Source organism: Lissotriton vulgaris, chromosome 12 (genome assembly GCF_964263255.1).
Source record: "Lissotriton vulgaris chromosome 12, aLisVul1.2, whole genome shotgun sequence".
Classification (NCBI taxonomy): Eukaryota; Metazoa; Chordata; class Amphibia; order Caudata; family Salamandridae; genus Lissotriton; species Lissotriton vulgaris.
In genome coordinates, this window is record NC_141700.1 from 519,686,759 (window position 1) to 519,714,539 (window position 27,781).

At 48.2% G+C, this 27,781-nt stretch overlaps 1 protein-coding gene across 1 annotated transcript in view; it reads right to left on the bottom strand.

Annotated features, from left to right (window-relative positions):
• Window positions 1–27,781, bottom strand: part of HYDIN (HYDIN axonemal central pair apparatus protein) — a 2,950,008-nt gene that overhangs the window by 963,526 nt on the left and 1,958,701 nt on the right. Inside the window, exon 56 of the mRNA XM_086945295.1 lies at window positions 10,801–10,966. Within this exon, the coding sequence (XP_086801421.1) occupies window positions 10,801–10,966 (166 nt within the window). The remainder of the gene's footprint in view (window positions 1–10,800; window positions 10,967–27,781) is intronic.

Below are 27,781 nucleotides of genomic sequence, written 5' to 3' on the forward strand. Positions count from 1 at the left end.
AGCCAAGGAATATTTTAAATACTAAAGGAAAAACAGTTGTTGCAGATGAAAGATGTTAAAATCCTACCTCTGGTGCAGAGGGTTTGCTAGAGTTTTAAATGTTCCTTTGATTTAGCGCTTAGTAAAGCCTGCCACCCAATTATTAACTTGTGCAATTCCATACCACAGGTTCACTTAAGTCTAGACTCATAAGGCAACCTTTCCTTACAGCAGAATGGGCTACTCTGTGATACTACTTTAAGCTTCAACACCCATTGCCTTGTTTTAGACATCCTCAAAGCTGCAACACATGATGCTTCACCCTATGGTCAGCTAAAAACGCAGATCTGAAGTCACTTTTGGCAAACTCTGGATCAAATTTCTAAGATTTAGGTTTATGTACTTTCTGGTAAATATTGATGCCCATAGTGTAAACAGTTCATATTGTAAGACTATTCGGTCTTCTGTCAATTAAATCTTAATAAGGTTCTTATGTTTAGATTTTGGATGCCCTCTAACATCTATTGTTTTCTTTTCTGTATATGGTTGGCCTTCAATGTACTGTAAACAACTGCAAAAAGAAAAGTAAGATTAAAAAAAACTTGATGGTAAGCAGGCATTCCATTTTGCTCCTCCTAATACTGTTTTTGTGTTGTTTTTTTGTCAAATCTGTTTTTATTGTTATTTAAGAGTCACTGATTACATTATAAACTTCACTCATAGAGATTTGATGGCAGATATACAACTTGCATAGGTACATTAGCATTTGACACATTATGGAACAAGTATACTAGCTTTGTACTAGATGATACATCAGAAGTTCGTCTAGAGTAGTCTGAACTACAGCTCGCCGCCTGTGCATAGGCTCCAAGGCCTTCCGAGGATCGGAGTGCAGGCAGCTCAATGGTCCGAACAGTTCAGGGCTGGCCTTTCATCTTGAGCTTGGAAACAGATGTTATATATATATGAAACAGTAAACATTAACTTTGGCAGCGGAAACCTCACAAAGACTCCCAACTCCCTATCTCCCCCCCCCCCTTCCCACTTTCCCGGCCCGACCCTCTGCCACCGCCCATTTTTGCGAGCGCTCCTCAACTACGGTTACCCTGGTGTGCCTATCTTTATGTCTCAGAGGAGCAGGAATTGAACATGCCAGACTATCCTGTTAGGAGAACTACTGGTGGCATGCTCCCACCCTCACGTATGTTTTCCATCCTTTCCACATCTCCTGTGTTCCCCTCCCTGTCTCTTTGTTGTAATGCACCAAACATGCGCTCCCAATGTGCCGCTATGGGTTCCTTCCTGAGCCCCATTGTTTCCTCCCTGAGTATGGCGGTCCACTCTGCCCTGGTCCACGCCTGGAATGAGGAAGTCCATGCCCGTGCGCATGGCGGGTCATGTGCCTTCCACCTCCTTGTGAGGAGGCGCTTTGCCACTACCAGCCCCAGGTCTATAAAGAGGGATGCCACCTTGTCTTTGGGACATCTCTTGAAGTGATGGAGGATGTACTCGGGCCATTCAAAGGGTATGGTTCGAACCGTGCAGTTCCGCAACATCTCGCTGACTGTTCGCCAGTAAGTACCCAGCCCCGGGCAACTCCAGACCATGTGTAGGAATCCCACCCCCTGCTCACCACACCTGGGACAAAGTGTGTCTGCACGACAGAAGTAATTGTTGATCAACTCAAGCGTGAGGTAGGCTCTATGGACAATGAAGAGCTGAATCTGGCGGAATCACATGTTTTTTGGGATTCGGACCGGGCTTTTAAGCACCCTTTCCCATTCCTTATCCCTTGGTGATCTCCCTAGATCTAGCTCGAACTTGCCTCTAAGGGGGTCCAGACTAATTGCCGCATGCTCCCGTAGCAACGCCGCAAACCATCGGACCAGATGTCTGCCTCTCCCCATGACGTGGAGGTACTGCTCTGTTAAATACTGCTGGGGCTCCGTAGCTAAATCACCCCATCTAGCCGCCAGTTGCGCTATCAGGGATCTGTGCATCAAGAACCCCCCAGGGGAAAGCCCTTCTTCGGCCACCAACGTGTCATATGCCGTAAGCTCCCCTTCCCTGTATAAGTCACCAAGCGTGTGAATGTCTGCCTCCCGTCACTCCGTGAGCATGGAGGACGTGAGCACCACCTCACCACTAGGCGAGCCCTCCAAGGGTATGGGGGGAGCATAAGGGACTGTGCCAAGGGTAAGGTATAAGGCTGTGCGATAGCACCTGCATGCCACCTCCAAGAGGAGCGGGCCCTGGCGTTCGACCTTTGCCATGGGTTGGAAGAGTTTGGTGATACGCTCTAGAGGGTATGGCAGCTTTGCTGTGGCTGTCTCTTCCCTACCTCTATCTGCCAGCCAACGAGCAACCCATTGCAACTGTGCGGCCAGATAGTAGTGCGCAAAACAAGGGGCAGCCAAATCCCCAGATCCGTCAGCAAGAACAACTTCACCAGCGCCAGTCAGTGCCTAGAGGTGCCCCAGACGAAGTCCCGCATGAACTTGTTGAGCAAGGCAAAGAAGGAAGCCGGAATAAATAACGGTAGGTTGACAAAGTAGTACAGGAGACTGGGAAGCATGACCATTTTAGCAGGTGCCACTCTACCAGTGGTGATCAGCGGGAGCGTACTCCAGAAACGTACCTGCGATCTAATGGCCGCCACCACCCTCAAGTCAGCCAGGCTACGGTAAATTTGTATCCCCAGATAACGGAAGGTGTCCTCTTTCCATTGGACTCTTGTACCCTCCAGATGGTATCCCGGGTCTTCAGTTCCTTCCCTGAAAACATAAAGGCACGATTTACCCACGTTTACCGGGAGCCCCAAGACGTCGGCAAAGGAGTGCAGGAGCTGTGCCAGCTGCATGGGTAAGCGACTCACGTCCCGCACAAATGCCAATAAGTAGTCGGCATAGAGCGACACCTGGTGGGTTGCGTCTCCCATCGGGATACCGTCGCCCAGGGCCTCGCGGATAGCTACAGCCAGGGGCTCGATCGCTAGCGCGAACAGCAGCGGGACAGAGAACACCCCTGCCTGGTGCCCCGGCCCACCGCCACCGGTTCTGAAATGTAGGGGCCTAGTCGCACCCGAACCATGGGGTTCTTGTACAGTAAGCCAACCATGTGCAGGAATCCCATGTCTAGCCCGTATCTCACTAACACCGCCGATAAGTAACCCCATTCTAGGCAATCAAACGCCTTCTGCAGATCTAACATAAGACAACCTGCCCTGGACCACTCCCGCGCGGCCTCCGCCGCCACTCTTAAGTATCTCCGGAGGTTCAATGACGTGGATCTCGCTGCGACAAACCCGTTCTGGTCTGTGTGGATTAAGTGGGGGACCACCTGCGCCAATCTTTCCTCTAGCACCTTAGCGAGGACCTTATAGTCCACGTTGAGCATCGCCAGAGGCCTATATGAACCTAGGGCTGTGGGGTCCCTGTCCGGCTTAGGCAGGGAGACCAGGAACGCCTCTAGCATAGAGGATGGCAGCGACCCTTCCTCCACCGCTGTGGTGTATAACTTATGCAGCAATGGCGTCAGAGTTTCCCGGTACGCTTTAGAATATTCAGCGTGCAGGCTGTCCGGCCCCGGAGTTTTCCCAGTTTCCATGGACTGGATTGCTTCCCCTACTTCCTCCAGCGAGAGAGGCGCATTAAGCGTATCCTTCTGCCCCTCAGAGGCTGTGGGCAATTGGACAGAATCCAAGAACCCCTCTAAGGCGTGCCCCGAGCCTATACCCTGAGCCCTGTATAGTTGTGTGTAGTGGTCTGTGAGGGCACGATGTATTTCACGCTGAGTATACACCATCCCCCCCCCCCTCTGTGCAGAGAGCTCCTATCAGGGCGCCCCGCCCTTCTTGCTTAATTAGCTAGGGCAACAATCGGCCCGCTCTGTCTGCCTTGGCGTGCGTTCTGGCCGTGTGCGCAGCATAGTTGTGGCACCTCAGATTCTCCAGAAGCTCTGCGTGCTGAGTGCGGAGGTCTCCTAGCTTGCATGCAGGCCTACCTCCCCCTTCTCCCTCCCGCTCATATCGCAGGAGTTCAGCCTCCAGGTGCGTCAGGGAGGCAGAAAGCGGCTTGCGTATGTTCCATGTCGCTCCCATGCAGTGCCCCCGGACAGCCACCTTGTGTGCATTCCATTCTACCATGGCATTGCTCGCTGTCCCTTCATTGGCATCAAAGTACGCGAGGATGGCCGTGCTCAGAGACAAGCGAAACTCTGAGTCCTCTAGCGCAGTAGGCTGTAACCTACACGTAGGGACGGGCAGACGTTGCACCTCCCAGCTGATTTGGATCCACAGGGGATTATGATCGGAGTGTGTTCTCCCCAAGTATTCTGATTGCGCAAAGAGTGGGAGCAGGGGTTGGGAACCCACTATCTTGTCCAACCGGACATGTAAGTTGTGAACTGTGGAATAATAAGAGTAGAGTTTGTCTTCTGGGTGCAATGTGCGCCACAGGTCTTGCAACGCCCAGTGTGAAAGCCAGTCCCTGAACGCCTGCGCATTGGATGCTACCGCCGCAGCTCGCAGTGGGGGGAATGACCTGTCCAGGTGCACGTCTAATACCATGTTAAAATCCCCACCAAGCAGCCAAGGGAGCCCAGCATAGGGGTGGAGGACCTGGGACATCTGCGCTAGAAAGGATGGCTGACCTACATTCGGGGCACATAGGGATCCTAGTAATGACTCCTAACCATTCAGTTTCCCCCGCACTAGGGAGTACTTGCCCTCTCGATCCACCTCTTCTTCTTCACATATGAAAGGGATGCCCGCCCTCACCCAGACCAGGGTTCCTCGCTCGTGCGCCGTGAAGACTGCGCCATAAATGAGCCCCCTCCAGCGCCCACGTAACTTGTCAAGCTCTGTCTGGGTCATGTGGGTCTCTTGCAGAAGGGCGATCCCCACAGCGTGTCTCTGCAGGTAGGAGAAGACGGAGTAGCATTTCGATGGTGTGTGCATGCCACAAATGTTCCAGGTCACGACATTAGTGTGTGGCATGTGGCTGGGTAAGTCATCGCAGCGCAGAACAATGGGGTCACTTCGGGTGGGCCAGAGTCGTGTTTCAGGGGGGTTGTGTCGGTGTGCTGCAACTTAAACATAGTAACAATCTCAAACAATTCAACTGAGGGGGCGAATCCCCGAAAGAGCATACGTCCAAACTTTGAGCGGAACATTTATGATAAAGAGCTAGTCCAGTGGAATGGCTAGTGGGGTGTGTGATGTGTCAGCATTGAGTCTGCTCTACAACCCTGTCTCGGGCCTCCCGTCCTTGTAAGAAGTGTGTGATGAGTCATAGGTTAGTCAGTCTCGCAGGAGCGGTGTGGGACACTGCGATATAGGCTGGCAACCGCGATCCCTGCGCAGTGTGCCCTATCCCCTGACTAGCAAGGCATCTTGCATGTGCGCGCACAGTTTACAGCGGATGACAAAAGCAACGCTAGCACATTGCACATTTCAATAGCATGCATGTGAATATACAGGGAGGGGTGGGGTTGTTTTTTGGTGAGAGGAATGGAGAGCAGTGTGGGGTATACACATATTTGTGAGTCATGGAGAGATACAACTCAGTATTGTTCAGTCACATGATCTGGTCGGCCGTCTGAGGCATCACCACTGGCATACTCAGGTCCTCAGAGAACACAGTGGATAGGGTGATGACCCACTGTTTGCCAGGTCGCTGCGTCAGTGAGCCTCTATGCGGCCATGGCTGCTCGCTGTTCTCAGGGTCAGCAACGCCTCCAGAGCTTCCTGACGTTCCAACCTCATCTTCTCCGGGCTGGGTGCAACTGGTCCGGGCCGGGTGCAACTGGTTAAGGCCCTGCGTCTCGACGGGCCCCTCTACGCCTGCGCCTTCTCGATCTCCTCTCCTGACAGCAACCGTCTTCCGGGCCTGAGGGCCTCGGTCCTTTCCACTGCCCCGTCTCTTCTAACCAGTCCCAGACGTCCGACGGGGCATCGAAGAAGCGGGTCCCCTCCTTCGAGACCACTCTGAGGCGGGACAAGAACAACAGGGAGTAAGGCAACTCCAGCTCCCTCAGCTGATGCTTCACTGCCATGTAGGTGCTCCCCCGCTTCTGAACCGCTGCTGCGTAGTCTGGGAAGAACACCACCTGACCATTCCCCACCGTGAGGCTGCCTAGCTTCCTGGTTTCGCGGAGCACTGTGTCCCTGTCGCGATAGTTAAGGAGCTTGAAAAGGAACGGACGGGGTCGGGCTCCCGGCTCGGGTTTCTGCGCTGGCCCTCTATGCGCCCTCTCAACCACAAACTGCGGCGACAGCACCCCTCGAGGCAAGAGGTCATGCAACCAGGTCTCGACGTATTGCTCCGGATTTCTGCCCTCCTCACCCTCCGGAAGGCCCACCACGTGGACATTGTTGCATCGAGAGCGACCTTCCGCATCCTCTATGCGGTCCTCCAGCGCATGGACCCGGTCGATCATATCTTGGAGTGCTATGGTGTGATTTTGCACCACAGGTTGGATCTCCTGGAGTGTCTGGTTCCGCAGGGTGAACGACTCCGCTAACTTACGGTGATCAGCATGGAGGAAGGTAAAGTCCGACGTGACTTTGTCGATCCTTGACTCTAAGGATTCCTTGGTTTGCTCCAGGGTGGTGCCAATCCGTTCCACCGCTGCCAGCACCGTGTCCATTTTGGCAGCAAGAGCCGCCGTTTGGGGCTCCATGCTTCCACTCTGGCGTCCCAGTGAAGGTCCCACACTGTCAGCCCTCGGCTGCCCATTTTGTGCTTTGTCCCGCAGCCTGCTCATGGCTAGTTGCTGCGCCGTTGGCATCCGCAGGCGGTCGTTGAGTTGGGCGAGCCTGGTCAGTTGCAATCCTCCAGAGCCCAGGCCCTCCTTATCTTCCGTGCCGAGGAGAAGGTCTATTGCGACTGTCCTGTAGCGGCGCCGTCCGCAAATGAGGGACCCCCACCTGGATGGCCTCCGTCTCTGTCAGGGAGCCAGCTGCGTCGTGTTGCCCACCGGCTCTGGGACCCGTTCAGCGTGCAGCACACCTTCTCTGCGCAGCTCTAGGGCTTGCCTCAGTCTATTGCGGTAGGTGCTGCACTGTCATTCTCGCCACTTCGCTAAACACAACAGGGCTCCACCTGACTCCTCTGGCCAATGACCGTTGCAGCACCGCCTCAGGACAGGTGCAGCATTCGAACAACGCTTCTGGCCACACTAGTCCTCCCCGCGTTCATGCAACTCTAACTCCGAGGGCACACCACCTCAGCCTCAGTCCCATTCAAGGTGGCGCCACTCCCAAGATGGTGCCAAAACCCAGCGTCGCCAGCCGCAGACTCTACCAGCACCGCCGGGTATTTCCAGTCACAGTAGGTGCCCAAGCCCCTCACCGGAGGCTCGCACCCTGGCAGTGCCCCCAGGTGCAGCGCGATTCCCCTCCTACTCACGGGCAAGTGGGGCCTCCTCTTGCACCACACTCCTCACCCCTCTCACACGATGTAAGGGCCTTCACTTTGTGGGAATGTACCAGCCAGGAAATCCTGCCGAGCCTCACACCACAGGTGCCGCCGCACTGCCTGCCAAGCGAGTCAGCTCCGCGGGTCTCAGGACAGCACCAGTTTCAGCCCCCCCCCCCCTTTGCACAGTCCCTCCTAGGCCTCAACTCCGCAGCCGGTCAGTGCAGGGCCCGGGTTCGGGTCTTACCGAGGCGTGCCGGCCTTATGATTCTTGATCGTAGGGATCGCTGATACCTCCGGGAGCCCCCCACACTTTTTGCCGTCACCTGCACCTCTCTTGAGCCCAAAGTCACTCCATTACGGGCCGCAAGCCGGGCCGTCTCCCTCAACACTGCAGCACCGTCGCGGACTCCCGTTCGCCCAGGCCTCACTCCTCACCTTGATGAGCAGACAATCACAGTGGCCGATGATGCGGGGCCCCGCAGCACTTGACAGGCCTCCATGCTCAGGCGGTACAGGGCCCGATCCGCAGCACCTCCTCCGCGAGCCCCAGGGGTGGGCGCCCCCCCTTCCCCGCAAGCACCAGGCTCACCGCCCCGGCCTGGGTCCCACTCCTCCAGTCTCTGCTTTTTCACCGCTCTCAGGCTCCCGGGTCCCTCAGCGCCGTCCATGGGCCGCATGCCAGGGCCTCCTCGCTGGTGCCCCTCCACCCGCGCGCCAGTCTTCTGTCCCGGGCCGCGCTCCTCCTCTCGGGCGTCTGGTGATTACGGGCCCGTCGACCCTCGCAAAACACCCCACCTCCAGGGTGTCACAGACTTTCAGGGCAGTACAGAGGCAGGCCGCGGCGCCTTTAGGGGTGCCTCAGCGCCGTTGCAGGCTTCTCCAGCAGCCGTTAGGTCCCTGGGCACTTTCGCGCCTTTCGTCACCGGCGCCGCCGCACTCCAGCCGGACCTCTGCCTCCTCGCCTACGCCTTCCAGGTGATAACCACCGGGCTCCCCACTGCTTTCCCCCACCGCTCCCACTGGTTGCGATCGCAGGAGGCCCCTCTGTCAGTTGAATGCCAGGATAATTACGGGTCGTGTAACGGAGCGTTATCAGATCGCGTCCGCCATGTTAGCTGGCTGGCCACGCCCCTCCTCCTAATGCTGTTTTATCAGTAACGGTGTAATCTGCTGCAGAGAAAAGCCTGTTGCAAAGGATTTCAATTCACATGCGAGTCAAAAAGAAGGTGTCCGGAGAAAGGAAGGTCTAGAATTTTCAGTTCTGCTCTCAGATTCATAGTGGTTTACCTTGTCCTTCTCCATGTGGGAAGCCTCATGGAGACACTGTGGCAATAGTAGAGTAAGAGTTCTGCAGAGACCTTTGCTGAATTTGTTTTTTTAAACAGACCAAATCCTCTTTGCAACTTTTCCTCAAGTCATCTTTTTGGCCTCTAAACAATATTGCAGAAAACTGCTAAATAGTCCTAAAGAAATTAAACATTGTAGCCAAAAAGGACTGTGGCACTCTTAGTGATGTTTCTGCGATTGGGCAAATCTTCCCAGAGGAGACTAGATGTCTCCAATGTTTATTCTGGAGAGCTGATGAAGAGGAATGCAACCATTAGTGTCCAGTAAGAACTATTAAGCAGCCTGTGGGTGCCTGTTCCCTAAGAACTAATGGTCAGAAAAAAGGATTCTTGAGTTTTCTTCCTCCCCTGGTCTGGTGTAGGGGTTGGATGCACAGGCCTTTCTTGGAGCCTCTCTGCACGGCAGGTGAAAGACATAATTAACAATACTGTCTTAAGAAGTATTTAATTAACTTACATTTTGCAATTCATGAATCAAATCAAATTTGTCTCCTTACTGCCAGAGGTTTTCATGCAATCCTCTGCTCTAAGAGTAGTACATTCTAATTCTCAATTTGAAACTTGTAACCGTTGGAAAAACAAATGTCATTATTTTCTTCCTTTGTAGTTGAAGAACCTGAGGGCTGGACTGATTTGCCATTTCTGGCACCATGGGTGTTGTACAGGATAAAATAGATGGTGCCTTGGGAAGCATCTTCAGGGTAGAAGGCCATTGGCTTCTTTTGAGGATGCATCAGTGTCATAATGTCACACTTCTGTGTCCAACACATTGATAGCTGCTCTGGTCGCACATAATCTATATGGTCCTTTTAGGCCTGGAAGTGGGGAATCCAGGAAGGTCCACAACCAGTGTGCCACCAGAAGACGCTGTTATCAGCAAGCTCCTTCTTGACCCAATATTTCATCTTATTGATGCATGCACAGTCCTCTGAGCAATGAAGTTCCTTCTTCCTGATGGCCACAATCCTGACTACCTTGCTAGGGTTCTAGGAACAAGATGTGGGATTCTTGAATTTTTACCTGATGTGGTCAAAAAGACTGAATGCAATTGAGACTGTGCATGCTCTTAACAGCGTGGCCATTTTGGAACAGATTGAATAACGCTAATATTAGTGCATACTTGGGTGTCATAATGAAAGGATACCTAAAAAATGTGATCATCATTTGAACTTAGCACTTTTAAATTCTTTATCTAACTTGTTAACCCCACTCCACTAGTGCTTGTATTTTGTCTTGCTTGCAGCCTATTTCTTCAGGGTCTATTCTCTACCTTTTTTCAAACATTCAACCTAGTCTGTCTACTAATGACTGATCATCCCCTTCGCCATCTCTTTATGGAATGTCATCTGCTTATCACCTGTAGGCAACTTACAAATTTAGTTTGAGGGTATTGTGTCCCTCTCATTCTCTTCCTTAGCTGTGGGAGCTTCTTCTCTTCCCTAATGTTGTTTATGCTATGTGTTTTGACATGGATTTTTAAACCTGTCCTGTCTCAACACTTAGCTGTGCAACACCGATTTCTAACTACATCTGCTGCAAGACTTTGTCTGGCATGGCCAACTTCCATCTTGTCAATCTATTTTACAGAGTTATCCCAAGAACTTCACATTTCTTTACCTGTTCTGTGTATGACTTTTCTCTTGACCTTTTTTTAGGTCTATTAGGATGCTGAGACCACTGGATTGGGTAACACTAGTTGGTTAATAATAGTCTTACATTAGTAAACACCTTTTTCACAATTGGTTTTTGTTCTTTTCAGCCTGGCACCCATTATCTTTCCCAGTTCTAAACACAACTCACATCAGACTCACTGACCCCCTGCATATTTCACGACTCACATTATGTAGCTAATAAAAATCAACAGATTCTGGTTCCTTAGTCTTCTGCTATTGACTTTGCACACTACACATCGGCTCATGAGGTAGGGAGTTTTGGGTTGACCATTGCAACCTTTTCCTCAGGATAGAACTACCCATTGTCCATGGCATTGCAAAATGTGTCAAAACCTGAAAGAGGCAGTACTTTCCAAGTGGCATTTGGAGATCAAAACTTACCTGACAGCGCAGCACTGGTCTCTCCACTATCTCTACTTCTTTCTTGGAATTAAAGATGATCTGAACTTGTGTGGGTCGATCATTGGGAGCCAAAGTGCCCTTCTGGGGAAGTATGGATAAAATGGAGCCTAGAGTTGATATTTCAGGTGCCGTCTCTAGAGAAAAACTGCAAAGTAACCAGAGTATACAATCATATACAGATTTATCATAAGAATATCTCAAATAAGAGACTGAACATCCCTCCAATAAAACATCTCCATTAAACAGAACAAAGATGATAATTCACCATGAAGACATGAAAATGTTATGCTTCTAAATTAAAATTTACCAACTAGGTTATCTTTTTTTACAAATTGGGCTGCACGTCATACTGTCTTTTAGAATAATATTTTTAAGCACAAACCAATTAATTACTTATAATGTAAGTTGAGTTTGATGAGTCATTTTGGCACAAGCCACCAACTACGACAACTTAATATGCTAATTTTTACAGCGTACTGGCCCTATATGTTGTGTTACTTGTGACCCAACATTAGGCAGAGAGCACGAGACACAGCAGTAAAATCTAAGAAAGATACAGCCATACTCCAGAAATAACCAAGGGGTTGATTGATAGGGTCATAGAGGAAATTAGGAAGAGAGTAACTTACTGATACACAGAGCAAACCACGTATAGGGAATCAAATAGATGTACAAACACACAGAAAGAAAGCATAACCTAAAGGTTTACCGAACCACTCCCATTTCAAACAATGAATCAACGCAAGCAATAGAATCAAGGAAAAGAAGATGTGCTATGACGCTTTCTTACCTGAGCCATTTTCCATGCTTTTCCAATGGTAAAATGAGTAATAATAAAACCATAGAAATGTTATTTGAAGCATCATAACTAGTGGTAAGGAGGTTTCTCTTCACCTATGTATATGTTATTTGGAAACCACAAGCTCCCTACACTATAAACACCTTCTTAAGCAAACGGTAATTTATTGCCTCAAAATCTACAATGGCTTAGAGTGGTTTGGCTTACATGGAATTCAGAAAATATTCTTTGAGAAAAAAGAACGCTCGAATATAAGTGTCACATTATGATACTTAGAGTAATCTGACAATGCTTGAATTTGATCTTTTCTTCTGGACGATAGATGGCTATTATAAATCCTGCATTGAGCGTCAAAATGTTAAAAAAGCAGCTGTGTAAAGGCTTTAAAGATAGGCAAAGCTCGGAAGCGCAGAATTTGATTTCCTTTTAACCAGAGGAATAGGAAAATGGAAACCACCAATTTGGCTAACTCCTTCAAATAATTTAGAAACATTCCGCATTTCAGCAAATGAATCCCCATCTAGTTTACACCATGAAAAATTAAACAACCATGGGCCATATGTAGGTGGGCAAATACCGGTCGGTAAAGCCAAAATTCGGTAAATTTAGGCTTTACCGACCGGTATTTAGCCCTATGATGTACGTATTACCGAATGCCATCGGTAATAACGAATCGGAAAATCGTTACCGATTCCTTATTTACCGATCGATGAACACCGAAACAAACAATACCGAATTGGTAAATAACGAATTGGTAATAATTCCGAAATGCAATGTAGCAAAATTCAGTAATACCGAATTTGACCAAAATCAGTATTAACGAATCAGTATTTACCACTGATCCTGAGCAGGTGGTAATCAGGTGCAGTGCATAAAAACAGCCCCAAAATGCAACAGTGTGAACACAACGGGGCCTCTGCCTCATAGCAAGGAGGCTACGTTTGAGAGCAGCAGTAGTGAGGTTTTGGAGACGGGAAGAGCGGGTGTACAAACTGCGTGTCACATTGTTCCAATTGACTGAACCTGAAATCCATGAGAGGTACAGGCTACACCCACACACCATCCTTGACCTCATACGGGACCTGAAATCATATCTTGAGCATCAGACACCAAGGGCGCACGCAATACCTGCCCATGTACAGGTGCTCTGTTGCCTACACCTCCTGGCCTCAGTAAGCTACCAGGGTGTGATAGCCGCAGTAGGTGGTGTGTCACAGAGCTGCCTATCCAGATTTTTCAACACCTTCCTGGACGCCATGATGGACCGAATGCACCATTACATAACCTTCCCCAGTACACAGGCGGAGCTGCAGGAGACCAAGCTGGATTTCTACTAAATGGCACAGTTCCCACACGTAATAGGCTGCGTCAATGGGACCCACATACCAATCTGCCCACCTGCAGCAACAGAATACATTTACTGCAACCGCAAATCCACTCACTCCATAAATGTGCAGGTGATATGAGAAAGTTCATCATAACTGACATTGTGGCAAAATTCCCAGGGAGTACCCACTACTCGTACATATTCAGGACAGTGGTATCCATACACGTCTGGCTGCTGGTGAATTCGGAGAAGGATACCTACTAGGTAAATCAATGTGACACACCCTGACTTTTTCTTTTCCAAGTCTGAGAATGTATCTTCAACAGAACAAAACACTGGGCTTAAAAGACCTTCTAACTTTATCCCATTAGCGAGCACCGTACCAGCTAAGGTGATTACTTTTGAGGAGGCAGTACTACATGATGTACAAAGCCTATTTCTTCAAACAGAGAGACCCTTTGTGAACTTACCAAAAGTAGAACAAGAAGCACTTTCTAGGCTGACCAAGGATACCTCATTGACAATAAAGCCTTCTGACAAAGGGGGAGCGACGGTCCTTATGGACACTAATGTCTACAGCAGGGGTCTCCAAACCGGTCCTGGAGGGCCGGATCCATGCCAGATTTTTAAAATTACTACATGTATCTCAATGGGGATATCCCAGAAATCTGGCATGGATCTGGCCCTCCAGGACCGGTTTGGAGACCCCTGGTCTACAGAGAGGAATGCTTGAGACAATTGCACGATACCAAGTCCTATAGTCCTCTGTTGGAGGACCCAACTGAGAGACTCTCTACCATCATTGGCAACTTGGTTGAAGAAGCACTCTGTGAAGGTTGGATTACCCCAAATGAAGCCTTATTCTTACGTACAACCTGTCTGGTGATGCCATATTTTTATGTGCTCCCGAAAGTTCACAAGGAGAAACGACCACCCCCAGGACGTCCCATCATTTCGGGAATTGGGTCTCTCCTAGAACCCTTATCGACATTTGTTGACACCTTTTTAAGACCCATGGTGAAATTAATGCCCACATACCTTCAAGACACTAAGGACTTGTTGAGGTTACTTCCAGAGATAGAGTTTGATACCACCACGGACCTATTAGTGTCTTTCGATGTAGAATCACTCTACACCTCAATACCCCAAAATGAAACACTAGAGGTAACAGAGACACTACTACGAGAACAAGATCTGGACTCAATCACCCCTGTATCCTTCATAATGGATTTGGCCACCTTGGCCATGAAAGAAACTTTCTTCCGGTTTGAAGACTCCATGTATCTTCAGGTGTCAGGAACCAGCATGGGCAGTGTTTTTGCCCCAAGCTTGGCAAACTTGTATGTCCACAAGTTTGAACAGGACCATGTCCTAAGAACCAACAATCCGCACTTTACATCTGTGCGAGTGTGGAAGCGCTACATAGATGATATTCTGGTAGTGTGGCGTGGAAGCACAACTGAGCTTATGTCCTTCCATTCTTGGATCAATGATCAAAACTCCTTTTTACGATTCACGATGGAACATGATAAATCTAGCATAGCCTTTTTGGATCTCCGCATCACCGCAACATCTGGTGGCCTAACATCCGAATTGTTCAGAAAGCCAATGGCTCGTAATTCATTGCTCCAATGTGACAGCTGTCACCCTAAGGCACTTAGGGACAATTTGCCCTTTGGGCAATTTTTGCGCATTCAGCGCAATTGTACAACGAAAGAGTCCTTTCGGGCACAGCAGACAATCTGGAAAACCAACTACTACAGAGAAAATACCCCAAGAAACTGATACGTACAGCAAGAAAGAGAGCTTCTAACAACAACCGTGAATCTTTACTAGAACCGGCTCCACCTAAACCAACAAGTGAGAGGATAACCTGTGTTAACACATTCAGTACAAGGTCCAATGCAATCCAACGGGTCGTAAAGAAACATTGGAAAATCCTGAACACCGGCACAGACACATTGGAACATCCTTCATTTGCATTCAAGAGGGGAACAAGTATAAAAGATCGCTTGGTGCACACTAGACCATCTGCGAAGCCAGTGCATCAAGTAGGAACCCTATGGAATATGCCACCGGTTGAAGGACACCATCCATGCGGTAATTACACCGCGTGCACACAAACGTGTGTTGACATCGGAACTCGTCATCCGTGGGAACAAAGGCGCTTTACTAATTGTAATAGCAGTAACCTTATCTACTTAATCACATGTCCCTGCCAGCTTAAATATGTTGGGATGACGACGAGGAGAATACAAATACGGATCTCAGAACATAAGAGCACTATAAGGTGCAAAAAAACAAGCAACTCGTCTTACAAATCACTTTCTTGAGGTAGGACACAAACCTACAGATTTTATTTGGACTGTATTAGAACAACCCTACATCCCTCCTCACGTGACAGACATCTCCAAACACCTATTTAAGCTAGAACAGAAATGGGTCTATCGGCTTAATACAGACAAGGAAGGTCTCAATGAGGACATTCCTTGGATGTCATTATAGCTTGATATTGAATCAAACATTTGAGAACACTGGAAGTGAATGGGGTTTTCTAACTAGTGGTGTATCTGTATACCGAAGGTGTCATTGTATCAGTACTGCCACAGTTACGTTGGAGATTGATACAAATATGCTACATTCCCCTCAGCAATATATTCTGTTGTCCTGATAAATAGGGATGTAGTTAAGCGATTGAAATTTCTCTGTATTCGCTTAATGATTGTAGCTCTACTCGAATATATTTTTGGCTATGATGTCTAATTTAAAATGTATACTCTCTGTATTCCAACGAGATTGTCCCAGATCACCTGTAGGTTGTACATAAAGATATCTATAATAGTCATAGGACACCATGGCTGCACATGTATGCCAATCTTGAAAAAATGTTTCTCTAGTGATTAGCACATTTAGGATGCTTTACGCGATCGCTAATGCAATCGCGAGAGTAGACACAAGGCGCATTAACAGCGAGATATAGACTGCATTTCCATGAATGTTTCTAATCCGGCTGATGCACTGAGCCGCGATACACTTTTAAACCTAATACTGGAATGAGGGTTCACATACCCACCAGTAGATCGTAATTACACATAACAGCTCAAAGACTACATTTCCCGTCATTCTCGAGGAAGCGTTCTGATGACATCGTACTCAGCCAATGAACGCGCTTCTAGTCAATAACAAATATGGCCGCCGTACCTGCAGCGGTACCTCCCCAACAGCTCAGACGCTAGTTCGGAGTACCGACTGACAGGTAAGCATTTCCCTACTCCGCCAGAATGGAACTAAATGAGGGTTTTGTAATCTCCGTTGCGCAATTTAGAAATGTGTTCTACATCTTTTTCAAATACCACATCTGCCGACAATCACGGAGGACTAAACTTAAGTACGGACTAGTGTTGTCCTTCCAGTCCCCCCTATTCAAACTATACAGGTATAGGATGACTCTAGTTTCTGAGAACACAAGAGAACCTAATTCCTGGCGCTTGCGATTTCTATCCTGCGCACGCCCGCTGAATTTAGGTTTAACAGCGGGTGACCGCATATCAGGCGTAGTACTTATGGCATTTTATACCATTGAATGAGGGTTACACTACGCCACTATATCGATTGCAGGTTGTAGCGTGTAAACGGCACTCCTATGTGTGTCTTTACAAACTGGCAAACATCAAGCTGTATTAATCAGTACACCATCGATCATATCATATCGGTTGCAGCTGGTAGCGTGTAAACGGCACTCCTCTGTGTGTCGTTACAAACTGGTTAATATCAAGCTACATTGATCAGTACACCATCATTCATATCAAAGAAACAGTACATCGCTAAATAGAGATTGATGAAGCTCACAGCCCGTAGTCTATTGTGAACGGTAGCTGGTTCACTGATTCTTACGTCCCAAGACCTAGTACAGGTCTCCTAGCTTCCTTCATTACAACACAGTTGTGGTTCTAAACGTATTTGGGATGCATTGTGTGTTCTGAGTGGACCCTGACCAGGCTTATACTTTCCCGGTTCGTGGGTCGTATATTGTCCGGTAAACTTGATATCTGACAATCATCCATGAGTGTGAATAGGCAAGTACTTTGGCCAATTCAAAAAAGAAAGTTGATTGAAAGTAGCACGACTTGGCACATTTGAGTCAGATATGTACATATACTGAAAGAAAAGCAAATACGTACTTATACTCAGAGACTTTATTTTAATATGATCACATAGTGAAACTTGATACAATATCTCTTGGTGCAGTAGTCGTGAAGTTTTATTCACCCATATTCATTCCTTTTTACCAATAGAGCGGTGCCCCCTGATCCTGAGCTGTAGCCAGGTGAGGTGAGGAGCATGCCTCTCACACTAAAGGTGAGTTAGAGCGCTGTCCCCAAAGTACGGACAGGGGGATTTTGTTGTCAACACCCCTAAGGGCTTTGATTACTTCAGCTCTTGCCTGAAAGGTAACCATATCTAATATGTTGTGTGTTATCTCTTGTCTGTTTGTTTTTCCTGTTTTTCCTGAAAATCTCCTGTTTACTAAACATCTACCTACCCAGAAAGAGGAGTGAGAGGACAAACTGAGGTGATATTTTTTTCATTTGTTGTTTTCTTCCCACACACCTTATGATAGCAGTAGCAAAGATAATAATGGTCCTGAGGAAGCAGTAGATACCAGCTGGATTAATAAATCTACAGAAACATGTCGACCTAATATCTTATACAGTAGATATTTGTTAGAAACTACTGTCTATTTGCACATTTAGCTTTTAATATTTGGGAGTGGACGGCTTATGAATAAAGTTGTTGTTGCGTCCACTACCCAAATTTTAACAGAGCACTTTTTCTTCTCAATCATATTATTTTGAGTTTTGCACTGCTTTTCAGTTATCACACACACAAAGAGAGTCCTGTTTTACAGTCAGACACCACACGAAAAGAACTGTGTGTATTGTCTACAACAAGGACTCCCAACATTGTGAAGTTGACCCAAATGATGATAAAAGGGCTGTATAGTGTGCATAACTGATGGGGAATTTTTTCACACAGATACAAGTCCTGCTGTATGCTATATACACTGTATAGAATACACAATTAACAGGTTGAGACAAACAGATGAGTTAATTTATGTGCTAAACCCACAGTTATTCTGTAGTAGTATAGTGTCTTGTTAGGGCATTATGACTGTGCTTGAGGTCTTTAACTCCTTCCATGCTGATGACGGAACCGCTCCGTCATCAGCTACGGTTGGGCTGTGCTGATGACGGAGCGGTTCTGTCATGGCCCGGCCGCCGCGCCTGCGCGGCGCTGATTTTGCGCCTGCGCGGCGTGTTCTATTGAGCGGGGCGGGCCATGACGGAACCGCTCCGTCACCAGCACAGCTCAACCACGGCTGGTGACGGAGCGGTTCTGTCACCAGCATGCGGCCGCCGCGCGGCCGACCTGCCCTGATAGCGCTGCGGCGGAATAGCTGCCGCAGCGAAAGGGTTAAATTTTCCCTTGGACCCTCTTTTCTAATTTCATTTTGTTAACACCCTGATGTATACCTTGGCTCAACCTATTGGTGACATAAATTAATGGAACTTTCTTTTGCATATAGGTGACAGCGCATATGCCCTCCGGTCTTACCTACTCACACCATATCTCAACCCATCCACACCAAGGGAGAGGAGATACAATGTGGCACATAAGAGCACACGCAACGTGGTGGAGTGCACCTTTGACTGTTTAAAAGCAGATTCCGTTGCCTCTACAAAAGTGGAGGTGCACGTCAGTACATCCCCATCAAATGTTGCAAAATAATTGGGAGGACCAAGAGCGACAGGGCGGGGGCATGTACCTTTGATAACGGGCGGCACAAGAGCAGAATAGACTACATCCTGTGCAGCCTGAGACTTTGGAAACTGGTGTGCGACATGGAAGTTAAATGGAGGATTGAAAGTGACCATAACCCGCTGTGCGTCGAGCATAAATGGTGGACACCCGATAATGAAACCTTGAACTCAGGGGAGGATAGTGCCCACTCGGTTGTCCCTACAAATGACATGCGTAGACTAAAATGGCCTAATGTTGTAAACAATCAACGGTCTATGGATGTCATTAAGGCTGAGGCGGTTAAAGCGATAATGGCCATGGAGCAGGTCAATCCAAGCATTCCATGTTTAAATATTGTTACGGAAATCCATGACAATTGTTTTTCCGAAATTAGGAACCATTTTCTGAAATCAGTTAAGGGGATTAGCAGGATGATTATAAAGCCGGCTAAGTGGTATAATTCTCAGTGTAGGAATGCCCGTCTGGTTTTAGGCTCCGCAATAATGAGGAGAGATTTGACGGCTATTCGCATTGCTAGAAAGGCTTATAAGGATAGCATATTTGCAGCCAAGAAATTGTGGGACGAGCTCCACTGGAACGAGCTAAAGGAAGCGAGTGAGAAGAAAGACTCCAGGCTTTTTTGGAACATTGTAAAATGGGGCAGGGGTGGAGTCCCTGAACCTCCTGAAAATAATGTTTAGGAGGAGGACTGGGTTAATTACTTTAGGCCCCAGGATACTGAAACACAAGTCGGTAGGGAGATGGCTGGGTTTAGGCCGATCTATTTTAAAGACATCTGCTTTAGTAAGAATGAAGTAATGGTGGACCTCAGCTCAGTGACTAGTGGCAGAGCCCAAGGCCTGGATGGGGTCCCTGCGGATATCTTCACCAATGACAAAGAGCTGTGGTTTAAATATACCTTTCTTCTTGTTAACGCAGTGGCACAGGGTGCTCCTGTTCCGACATCCTGGCAAGGTGCAATCATAATACCTGTATTCAAGAAGGGAGATCGATCCAAACCCGGGAACTACAGGCCTATAAGCCTAATTGACACCATCCAAAAGGTGGTAGGGAGGATGGTTGTCAAAAAGCTTCTGATTTTGGTGGAGGAAAACAATGCTCTGTCTCCGTTCCAGGCCGGGTTTCGGAAGTGCACTAGTACGATGGACCAGGTATTCCGATTTACCTTACTGCAGTGGAGAACTGTGTTGCTGTTGAGGGCCGCCTGTACGCGGCTTTCGTCAATCTGCGGGCTGCCTTCGACCTGGTGCCAAGGACTAAACTGGGATCGGTACTGAGGAACCTGGGTCTACCGGAAGATCTACTGACAATGATAATGCGATTGCACGAAGCGAATTTTGCCAAGATCAAGTGGGGGGGAGGGGGGACCCGTAGTCACTACAGACTTCCCAGTGGAGCGGGGAGTTCGGCAAGGATGCTCAATGGCCCCCACTCTTTTTTCCCTGTTTATTAACGGTGTAGTAACTCCCATGTTGTCTGCAAACGTGGATGCCCCTTCTTTGGCTGGTACAAAGATACCGATTTTAATGTTTGCAGACAATACCCTGATTTTATCTAAGACTCCTAGCGGCCTGCAGCGTGCATTTCTCATCTTTGATAACTTGTGTGGGGAGCATGGTTTAGAAGTCAATGTGGCAAAAACCAAACTAATGGCCTTCAATCCCCATCGAGGATTTAGATCAAAGCTAAGTATGAACAATCGCCCTTTAGAGATAGTCAAAGCTTTTATGTATCTAGGTATTTTTATAACTGATGATTTTAAATGGTCTCAGCACATAAATACTGCAGTCTTAAGACATAGACAATTGGCTGATGCTCTTGGCTCAGAACACAGAAAATCTAGGACCAAACCAGTTACGCCAGCTCTGAAGGTCTATGAGGCCAAGGCCCTTGGCTCTGCACTATATGGTGCCGAGCTGTGGGGCTTCGAGGAGCTTGGGCCGTTACAAACATCAGAAAACAAGTTTCTCAGGGCAATCACAGGTCTCCCCAAAAGTACCCCTTTACTCCCACTTAGGTACGATTTGGGTAGAAAGGCTGTAGTTGATCTAGCGAGGCTCCGTCCAATTCTATATTGGAGGAGGCTCTGGACCACTCCTGTGCTCCATCATTATGCGGAGGGATTTCGAGCTATAATTAAAGCGGATGTGTTCCACAAAATAGGCTGGTTAAAAGTCCTTAGAACCATGCTGGGTGATCTTGGTCTCCAACCACTCTGGGATGACCCGGCAGGTGTCCCATTCCCAAGTAAAAAAGCCTTAAAAGAAATGTATTGGGAATATGTGGATACCCAGAATTGGAGAGTGACCAAGGCTGGTTCTATGACAGAAGGTTTTTTAGAAGCTAAATTGTACCCCAGTCTAGAACTTTATTGGATACTATAACCTCGCCCAGGGACAGGAAGCTCTTTTTTCAAATTAGAGCCGGTGCGCTCCCCTTAGGTCTCTAACAGGCAGGTGGGGGGGTACAACTAATAGCAACTGCCCAGCCTGTGGAGCAAACAAGGAAACAATTAGTCATTTCCTGTTTGCTTGCAAATCCTATGCTGAACCTAGGCGCATTTGGTTAACACCAGTGTGCAAAAACTTAGGTACCACTAGTAGTTATGTTGCCTTAAGAATTATTTGCACTAGCACTTTGTTGCCCTTAGTCATAGCTACAGCTAAATATCTTTATGGGCATGGACTATCAGACAGTGGGTTTTAGGGAACTGATTGTTTTTGCATTTAGGGATTGTCTGTATTTTATTTGTATATTCTGTGATAATTTTATATATGTATTAATTGTTCTTGAAGGCATTGGTGCTTTTTTATCGATGTTTGTATATCTGTGACTGTATCTGCTTTTATGAGAAAAACTCGAATAAATCATCTTTGACTTGACTTGAAAAATAATTGCTACATGTGCAATGCTACATAATCTAGCCACAAAAAAAGTAACAGCAGTGGAACTAACTGACTCTGAGGGCGAGGACAATCCCCAGCCAAAAGCCCTGGGCAGCTGGTGTTGCAGTAGAACAGGATGGGAGACACAGACGGGCTGAGATAACGTGCAACTATTTCTGAGTGAGTAACGAGACAGAGCCAGTTACTGTATTTGTGTAATGGTGTTTAATCAGCACACCACCAGGTACTAAACCAGTGTCCATACAGACATGGGTTACATCACCCATTAAATGAGTCCCAAATGACAGTAGGATCTATTGCCTGCGCCCACGCACCACATGTCCACGGTCACTGGCCACACTGTCTGTACTGCCGGTAAGTCCCTGGGCAGCGCTGTGGCGTTCGCTGCGCCTCCTGCCCTCAGTGGGAGAGGGCGTAATGCTACCACGGCTGATAGCCTCCTCACTTTCCCCCCCCCCGCTTCCATAGTGGCCGCCTTCACATTCTGCAGCAGTTCCAGTGCAGAGGTCATTGACACCATGCCCCTGGCCACGTCACTGCTACAATGTGCCATCTCCTCCTGCATGGCAATGGACCTTATACACATTAGGGAGGTAGCAGTGGCCAGCCGGTTAACTGCCTTGGTATAGGCCTGGAGTCTCTGCCTCTCCCTGCACCTACAAAGACGCTCCTGCTCCAACTGGCTGCAGAGCTTGTCCACAGACTTCGTAATGTCTCTCATGCCCTCAGACATGTTGTCGCCCATTGCACTGATGCCCTTCTCAATTCTGTACATGTGTTTGTTAATGTGAGCCACCTCTCTATGCAATGATCGCATCTCTCTCCATTGCAGGCGCTGGACCTTTAGCATACTGCCTTCCAGTCCAGCAAAAACACTTTCACCATGTTCTGAGCCTTGAGGACTGGCTGGCCTTTCCCTGCGGCGTCTTGATGATGTGTGGGCACGCTCAGATGGAGTCCCAGCCCTCACCATGTTGCCCTCCTCATGGACTGGAGACTGTTGGCTCCCTGTACCCTCCTCCTCCGACTCCTCCATCTGCTGGAGGGTGGCTACGGCATGCCTCCTGCCTGATTGTGGTGGTGATGGTGTTGGTGATTGTGGCACTGGGGATTGAGTTTGAAGAGATGGCGGCGTTCTCTGGTGCTGTGGTGATGTTGGGGGAAGGAGAAGTTGTTGGTGGTGGTGGTGGTGGTGGTGGTGGTGCGGAGGTTGTGTGCCCTGCAGGCGAACTCTCTTCCTCCTGTTTCCTCCCCTCTGACCTTTGGACTGCTCCCCTCTGCAACACTGCGAGATGGCTCGCCTGTAATGACATAATGTACATATTCTCACTTCTCTGGCTGCATTTGCATTGCATTAAACATCATGCCTACAGATCACACTGACTGTCCTCAGCTTGCTAATTTCTTTCACATGCTATTGAGTTTGCTAGGCTGACTGTCCTATACGTCTGTTCCCTAGGACTACATCTCCCACAATGCATAGCAGGTAATGAGTAAGACATGTAGTGGAGTGGGAGCACCTTATGCCTCTATGGGGATTGGGGAGGGGGTAGCACAGCATGCTGGGCATGCATCTTACCTTGTTTCCTGGCAGCTCTGGCAGAGCGGTCTGCGTCTTCCATGCCACTCACACTCTCCGGCTGGAGGGTGGACTCTACCATCAGTTCCAGTGATGTTGGTGCAGGTGCTGTGTTCTTCCCTCCACCAGTTTTGCCGGCCTGCCTGTGCCTCTCAGCCATCCTTGCCTTCGCCATCTTCCTGAGGTCGTACCACCTTTTTTTGATGTCCTCTATGGTACGCTGGGTGAACCCAATTGAATTCATTTTACTCTGGATCCCAGTCCAGATCTGTCTCTTCTGAGACTCAGGCACGTGGAGGGACTGCTTTCCAAAAAGCTTGTCATGGTCCTGGCTCACATCTTGTATTAGTACCTCCAGCTCCTTCTCGCTGAACTTCAGCTTCCTTTTCCTTTCTGATCCCTCCTTCTCTCTCTCCTGGCTTGCCATTTCCAAGGTTTTTTTCTTGGGATTTGTGGATGTGTGGCTCTGTTGCTCCTGGATCCTCAACTCACCTGCCTGCCTCACAGTCAGCTCCAGGTTCAGTGCAGCTGCCTGGGTGTGGCCACTTCCTGTTTGGGAGGTAATTGGGAGGCACAGGATTGGCTGATTCATCAAAAACCAAATTTATACCGATTCGGTAATGGATTCGGTAATGCCGAATCGGTATTGGTGTTTTGGTATTTTTTTTTTACTGATTGCTTCCGAATCAGTATATTTTTACCGATTCGGTATTTTTTGCCGATTTGTACCGAATCAGTAGATTTTACTGATTGTTTACGTACATCGGATATACCGATTCCTTAATACCGAATCGGTAAAATTCGGTATTAAGGAATCAGTATTTCACGATTACCTACATATGGCCCCATGAGTCCTCTTCATAGAAGCTGCTCAAACGCAGGGAGGATCAACACAAGGAAATAGGTCAATATCTTTAAAATCACACCAGTGCTAAAACTTTAACCAAGGTATTCTGACACCTGGCCACAGGCAATTTAGGACTTCTCCTGAAAGGAGACAGGCTTTAGATTTAAGCCTTTGCAGAGCAGGGTACTCATCTGAAGGCCGCCGGGGTCCAGACGTATTAACTCCCGAAATTATAAGGAAATATAAGATGAAACCAATCCTCAGTTAACTGAGAATCAGACAATTTGCAAAAAAATGTCTCTAGAGCAACGACAAGGGCATTTGTGCAGACAGAATGAAAAAAAAGGTTTACACAAAAAGAACACATTTTGCAACCTCTCTCCACAAGAATGTCCTGAGGGAAATGCTTTGTGCACACATGTTTGATGTGATGCATTATGTAGCAATCTGTGCTGCAGCTGAAGAGTAGTTGGCATAGTTCTATGCTAATGTGCTTGTAGGAAGCAGGTTCTTATATACTTTACCAAAAAGAGGTATAGTGTGCAACACGTCCAGTGGATCCATAGAGGTTTTACAAAAGCTAAAGTAGATAATACTAATGCTCTCTTTTGTAATTGTGTGGGCGAGCAGCTAGGCTTATCAGTAGGCATTGTTAAGCATTTGTTGTACACACAGTGGCCATAAATGACACACACTCAATTAATAAATGCAAGACCCCTTTATCTTTATAAAAAAATGCTTGAATATTTTTTTTGTAGAACCACAGAACTTTGTCTTAGGTAAATACGTTTTGCAATAGAAATTCTTTTCAATATCAAAAGAGGACACCGCACAATTTTTGGACTTTGCAATCTTAACCTATGGGGGGGGGGGGGGGGGGAAGAGAAAACATTCAGCATACAGATAGGTAACATCGAATTACAATACCAGTCTTGGGGAGATAAGATCAGTATTGGGCAAGGTTCAGTTCAGCACCAACGGGACACCACCAGCAGCCCAATACAACCCAATGAAGAATGGGGCAATTGGACAGAGGCTGCCTAAAGGTAAGTACCAGAGGCTTGGGGGGGGGGGCGTTCTTTGGGGGTTGAAGCAAGCACTGGGCAGGGTCCAAAGCAGCACCAACACCAGCAACACGGGGGATGAGTGCATACATAGCTTCTCGTGCCCAATGTAAAGCAATGGTGAAAGGTAAAGGTAAATTCTTAATACCTGCAGGGTGAGGCCAGGAGGCCGGTCGAAGGAAACCAACAGCTGGAGAGGTAAGTTATGATGCTCGTGGATGTAGAGACATCTTTGGTCTGCTTCACCAAGACCCAAGGCTAGCGGGTGCAGGGGTATCTTCTGATGTAGGAAACGGCTTAACGGAGCAGGTCGCGGTTGAGAGGCTGCAAGCAAAGTCGAGGAGGTCAGGAGGGGTCAACCCACGATGGATTCAGGCTCTGGAGTGCTGGAAAACCTCACTGGGGCCAGTGGGCCACTTGAACTTGGGCCGGAAATGTTGGGTGGAGAGTTGGAACTGGGAGCAAGGTTTCGCAGTTCTTCAGGTCACAGAGGCCTTGCCTATAGTGTGTTACTAGTGAACAGACCCGCTGTTCTCTGGAGATCTTGATCTTCCTCGAATGCAGGCAGTTCTCTCAAGGTTTTGGAGAACGCTAGCCGGCAGGGCGAGTTGCCTTTTGGCACAGGATCGTCAAAGGCTGCAGACAGGCCGGTAGTGCTGGGGCCAAGTCAGTAGTTCTCTCCAGTCTTTTCTGCTGGTGTGTCTTTGTGGGGTCCAGCTCTTCTTAGGTCATGAGGCACTGAAGTTCACGGTCTGGGAATGCCACCTAGATAGTAGATATAGGGGCGTTACAAGGGAGTGACAGGTAGTGACCAATGGGCCCCTTTACCTGAGGTGTCTAAACCCTCTATTATGCCCACCTCCAGTGGGCGCAGGACACAGACCTAGCCCTGACTGGATAAGTCCCAATATCGTGAAGATGATGGGTACTGAAAAGTGTACTTCACCTCACCTCCAGCACTTGAGTTGGCAAAGGGGGGGGGCACATCTCCTACTCTGGCTGAGTTTTCCCGCCTGTTCTCCTGCCAAAATGGGTTGAGGTCAGGAAGTGGGAGCTGCTCCTTTTAACAGGAAAGGCTGTGGTCGCATTACAAAGGCAGTAAGGCCTTTGAAGCCTCCCGCCACAGATGGTTCTTCCTGACCAGGGGGGAGTGTGTGAACATCTCCATCCAGGAAAGACAGTGTTCTCAACCTCTGAGCACACCAGCACTCACTACATGAGGTCAAAACAACGTCTGGTCGTAGCAGGTTGGCTTATGCCAGTCGGTGATCACACTAAGGGTTGGTAAGTTTCAGGGGACCCCCTCTAAGGGGTCCTCTGTATGCAATTTTTTTCAAATCTGACACTGGAACCAGTGCAGGTTTATTACAACAAGAGGTTTGGTACCAAACATCCCATAATTCAGTGAAGCCATCATGGAGCTGGGTAACCCGTAATGACGAGTGTCCAGCCCATGTGCTCACTATGGCTCCTCTCTTTACTTACAATATACTGGAATCATCAAGGATATTGCAGGGGCATATCAGCTCATGCAGATAAGCCCTCACAGTAGATATAGTGCACCCTGCCTTGGGACTACGATGTCTGCTTTGGGGGTGACTGGCCCATATCCCATGCTGTGTCTGTGGGTATGGTTCACAGGGATGTGTTTCATGTTAACTCTTTAGTTTGGTGTGCAGCAAGGTATGCTGTCTGAAATGGTAGGGCCTTGAAGAGGGGACCCTGGGGTGGCACAATTTGTGCTGCAGCCCTTGGAGTCCCACTTCAGTGCCTACGTCATAGATATCAGGGGACTTACAAGGGTCACTGAAGTTGTGCCAATTGGGAAACAAAAAGTACAGCTTTTAGGGATAGAACACTGGTACTGGGAACCTGGTTAACAGGGACCCAGTACACTTCAGTCAAAGTTGCATATAAAAACAGGCAAAAAGTGGATGATAGGGGGGGGGAGAACTGCAACAGTAACCAAGTTTTCTACAGTGCTCTATAAATCAGCTTCAGGTTCAGTGTGCGGCCCAGTAGTCACGGCTGGACTGGCAATGGAAACCAACCCTGGCAATTGAGTTGGGTAAGGGTGGTGGGGGGTATAAGTGGGAAACACTGCTGCTGCTTTTGGTACAGGGGGCCGATATAGCAACACTGCAGCAAAACCGTCCCCCTGTACCCAAAACAACCCATACCAGACCAAAACCCACTGAGGAAATGCCCAGTGCCCGCTATGGCCAGTCCAGCCCTGCCAATAGTGTGCTTTGAGCAACCATGCCCATCCTGAACTATACTCTTTAACGCTATAGTCTGTACTTGAGGAAATGTCGATTAACATTCTCATCAAGCTCCAATAGCTGCATAACCAGCTGAAGTAAAGGCCAGACGAAAAAGTTACTTACCTTCAGTAATGCTTTTTCTGGTGGATACAGTATCTGCCTGTGGATTCCTCACCTTGTTTCCTCACCTTGTGAATATCCCCCTGCGCCAGCAACATTCGGAAATTCTATTGTAGCTCCTCACGCCGAAGTGGACGGCGTCACAGAAGCACGGCATCGCACGAAGCTCCGCTGTGTCGGCGTGATGACATCAGTTTCCTTTTTTCCCCGTCGTCGACGCTAACGGTTTTT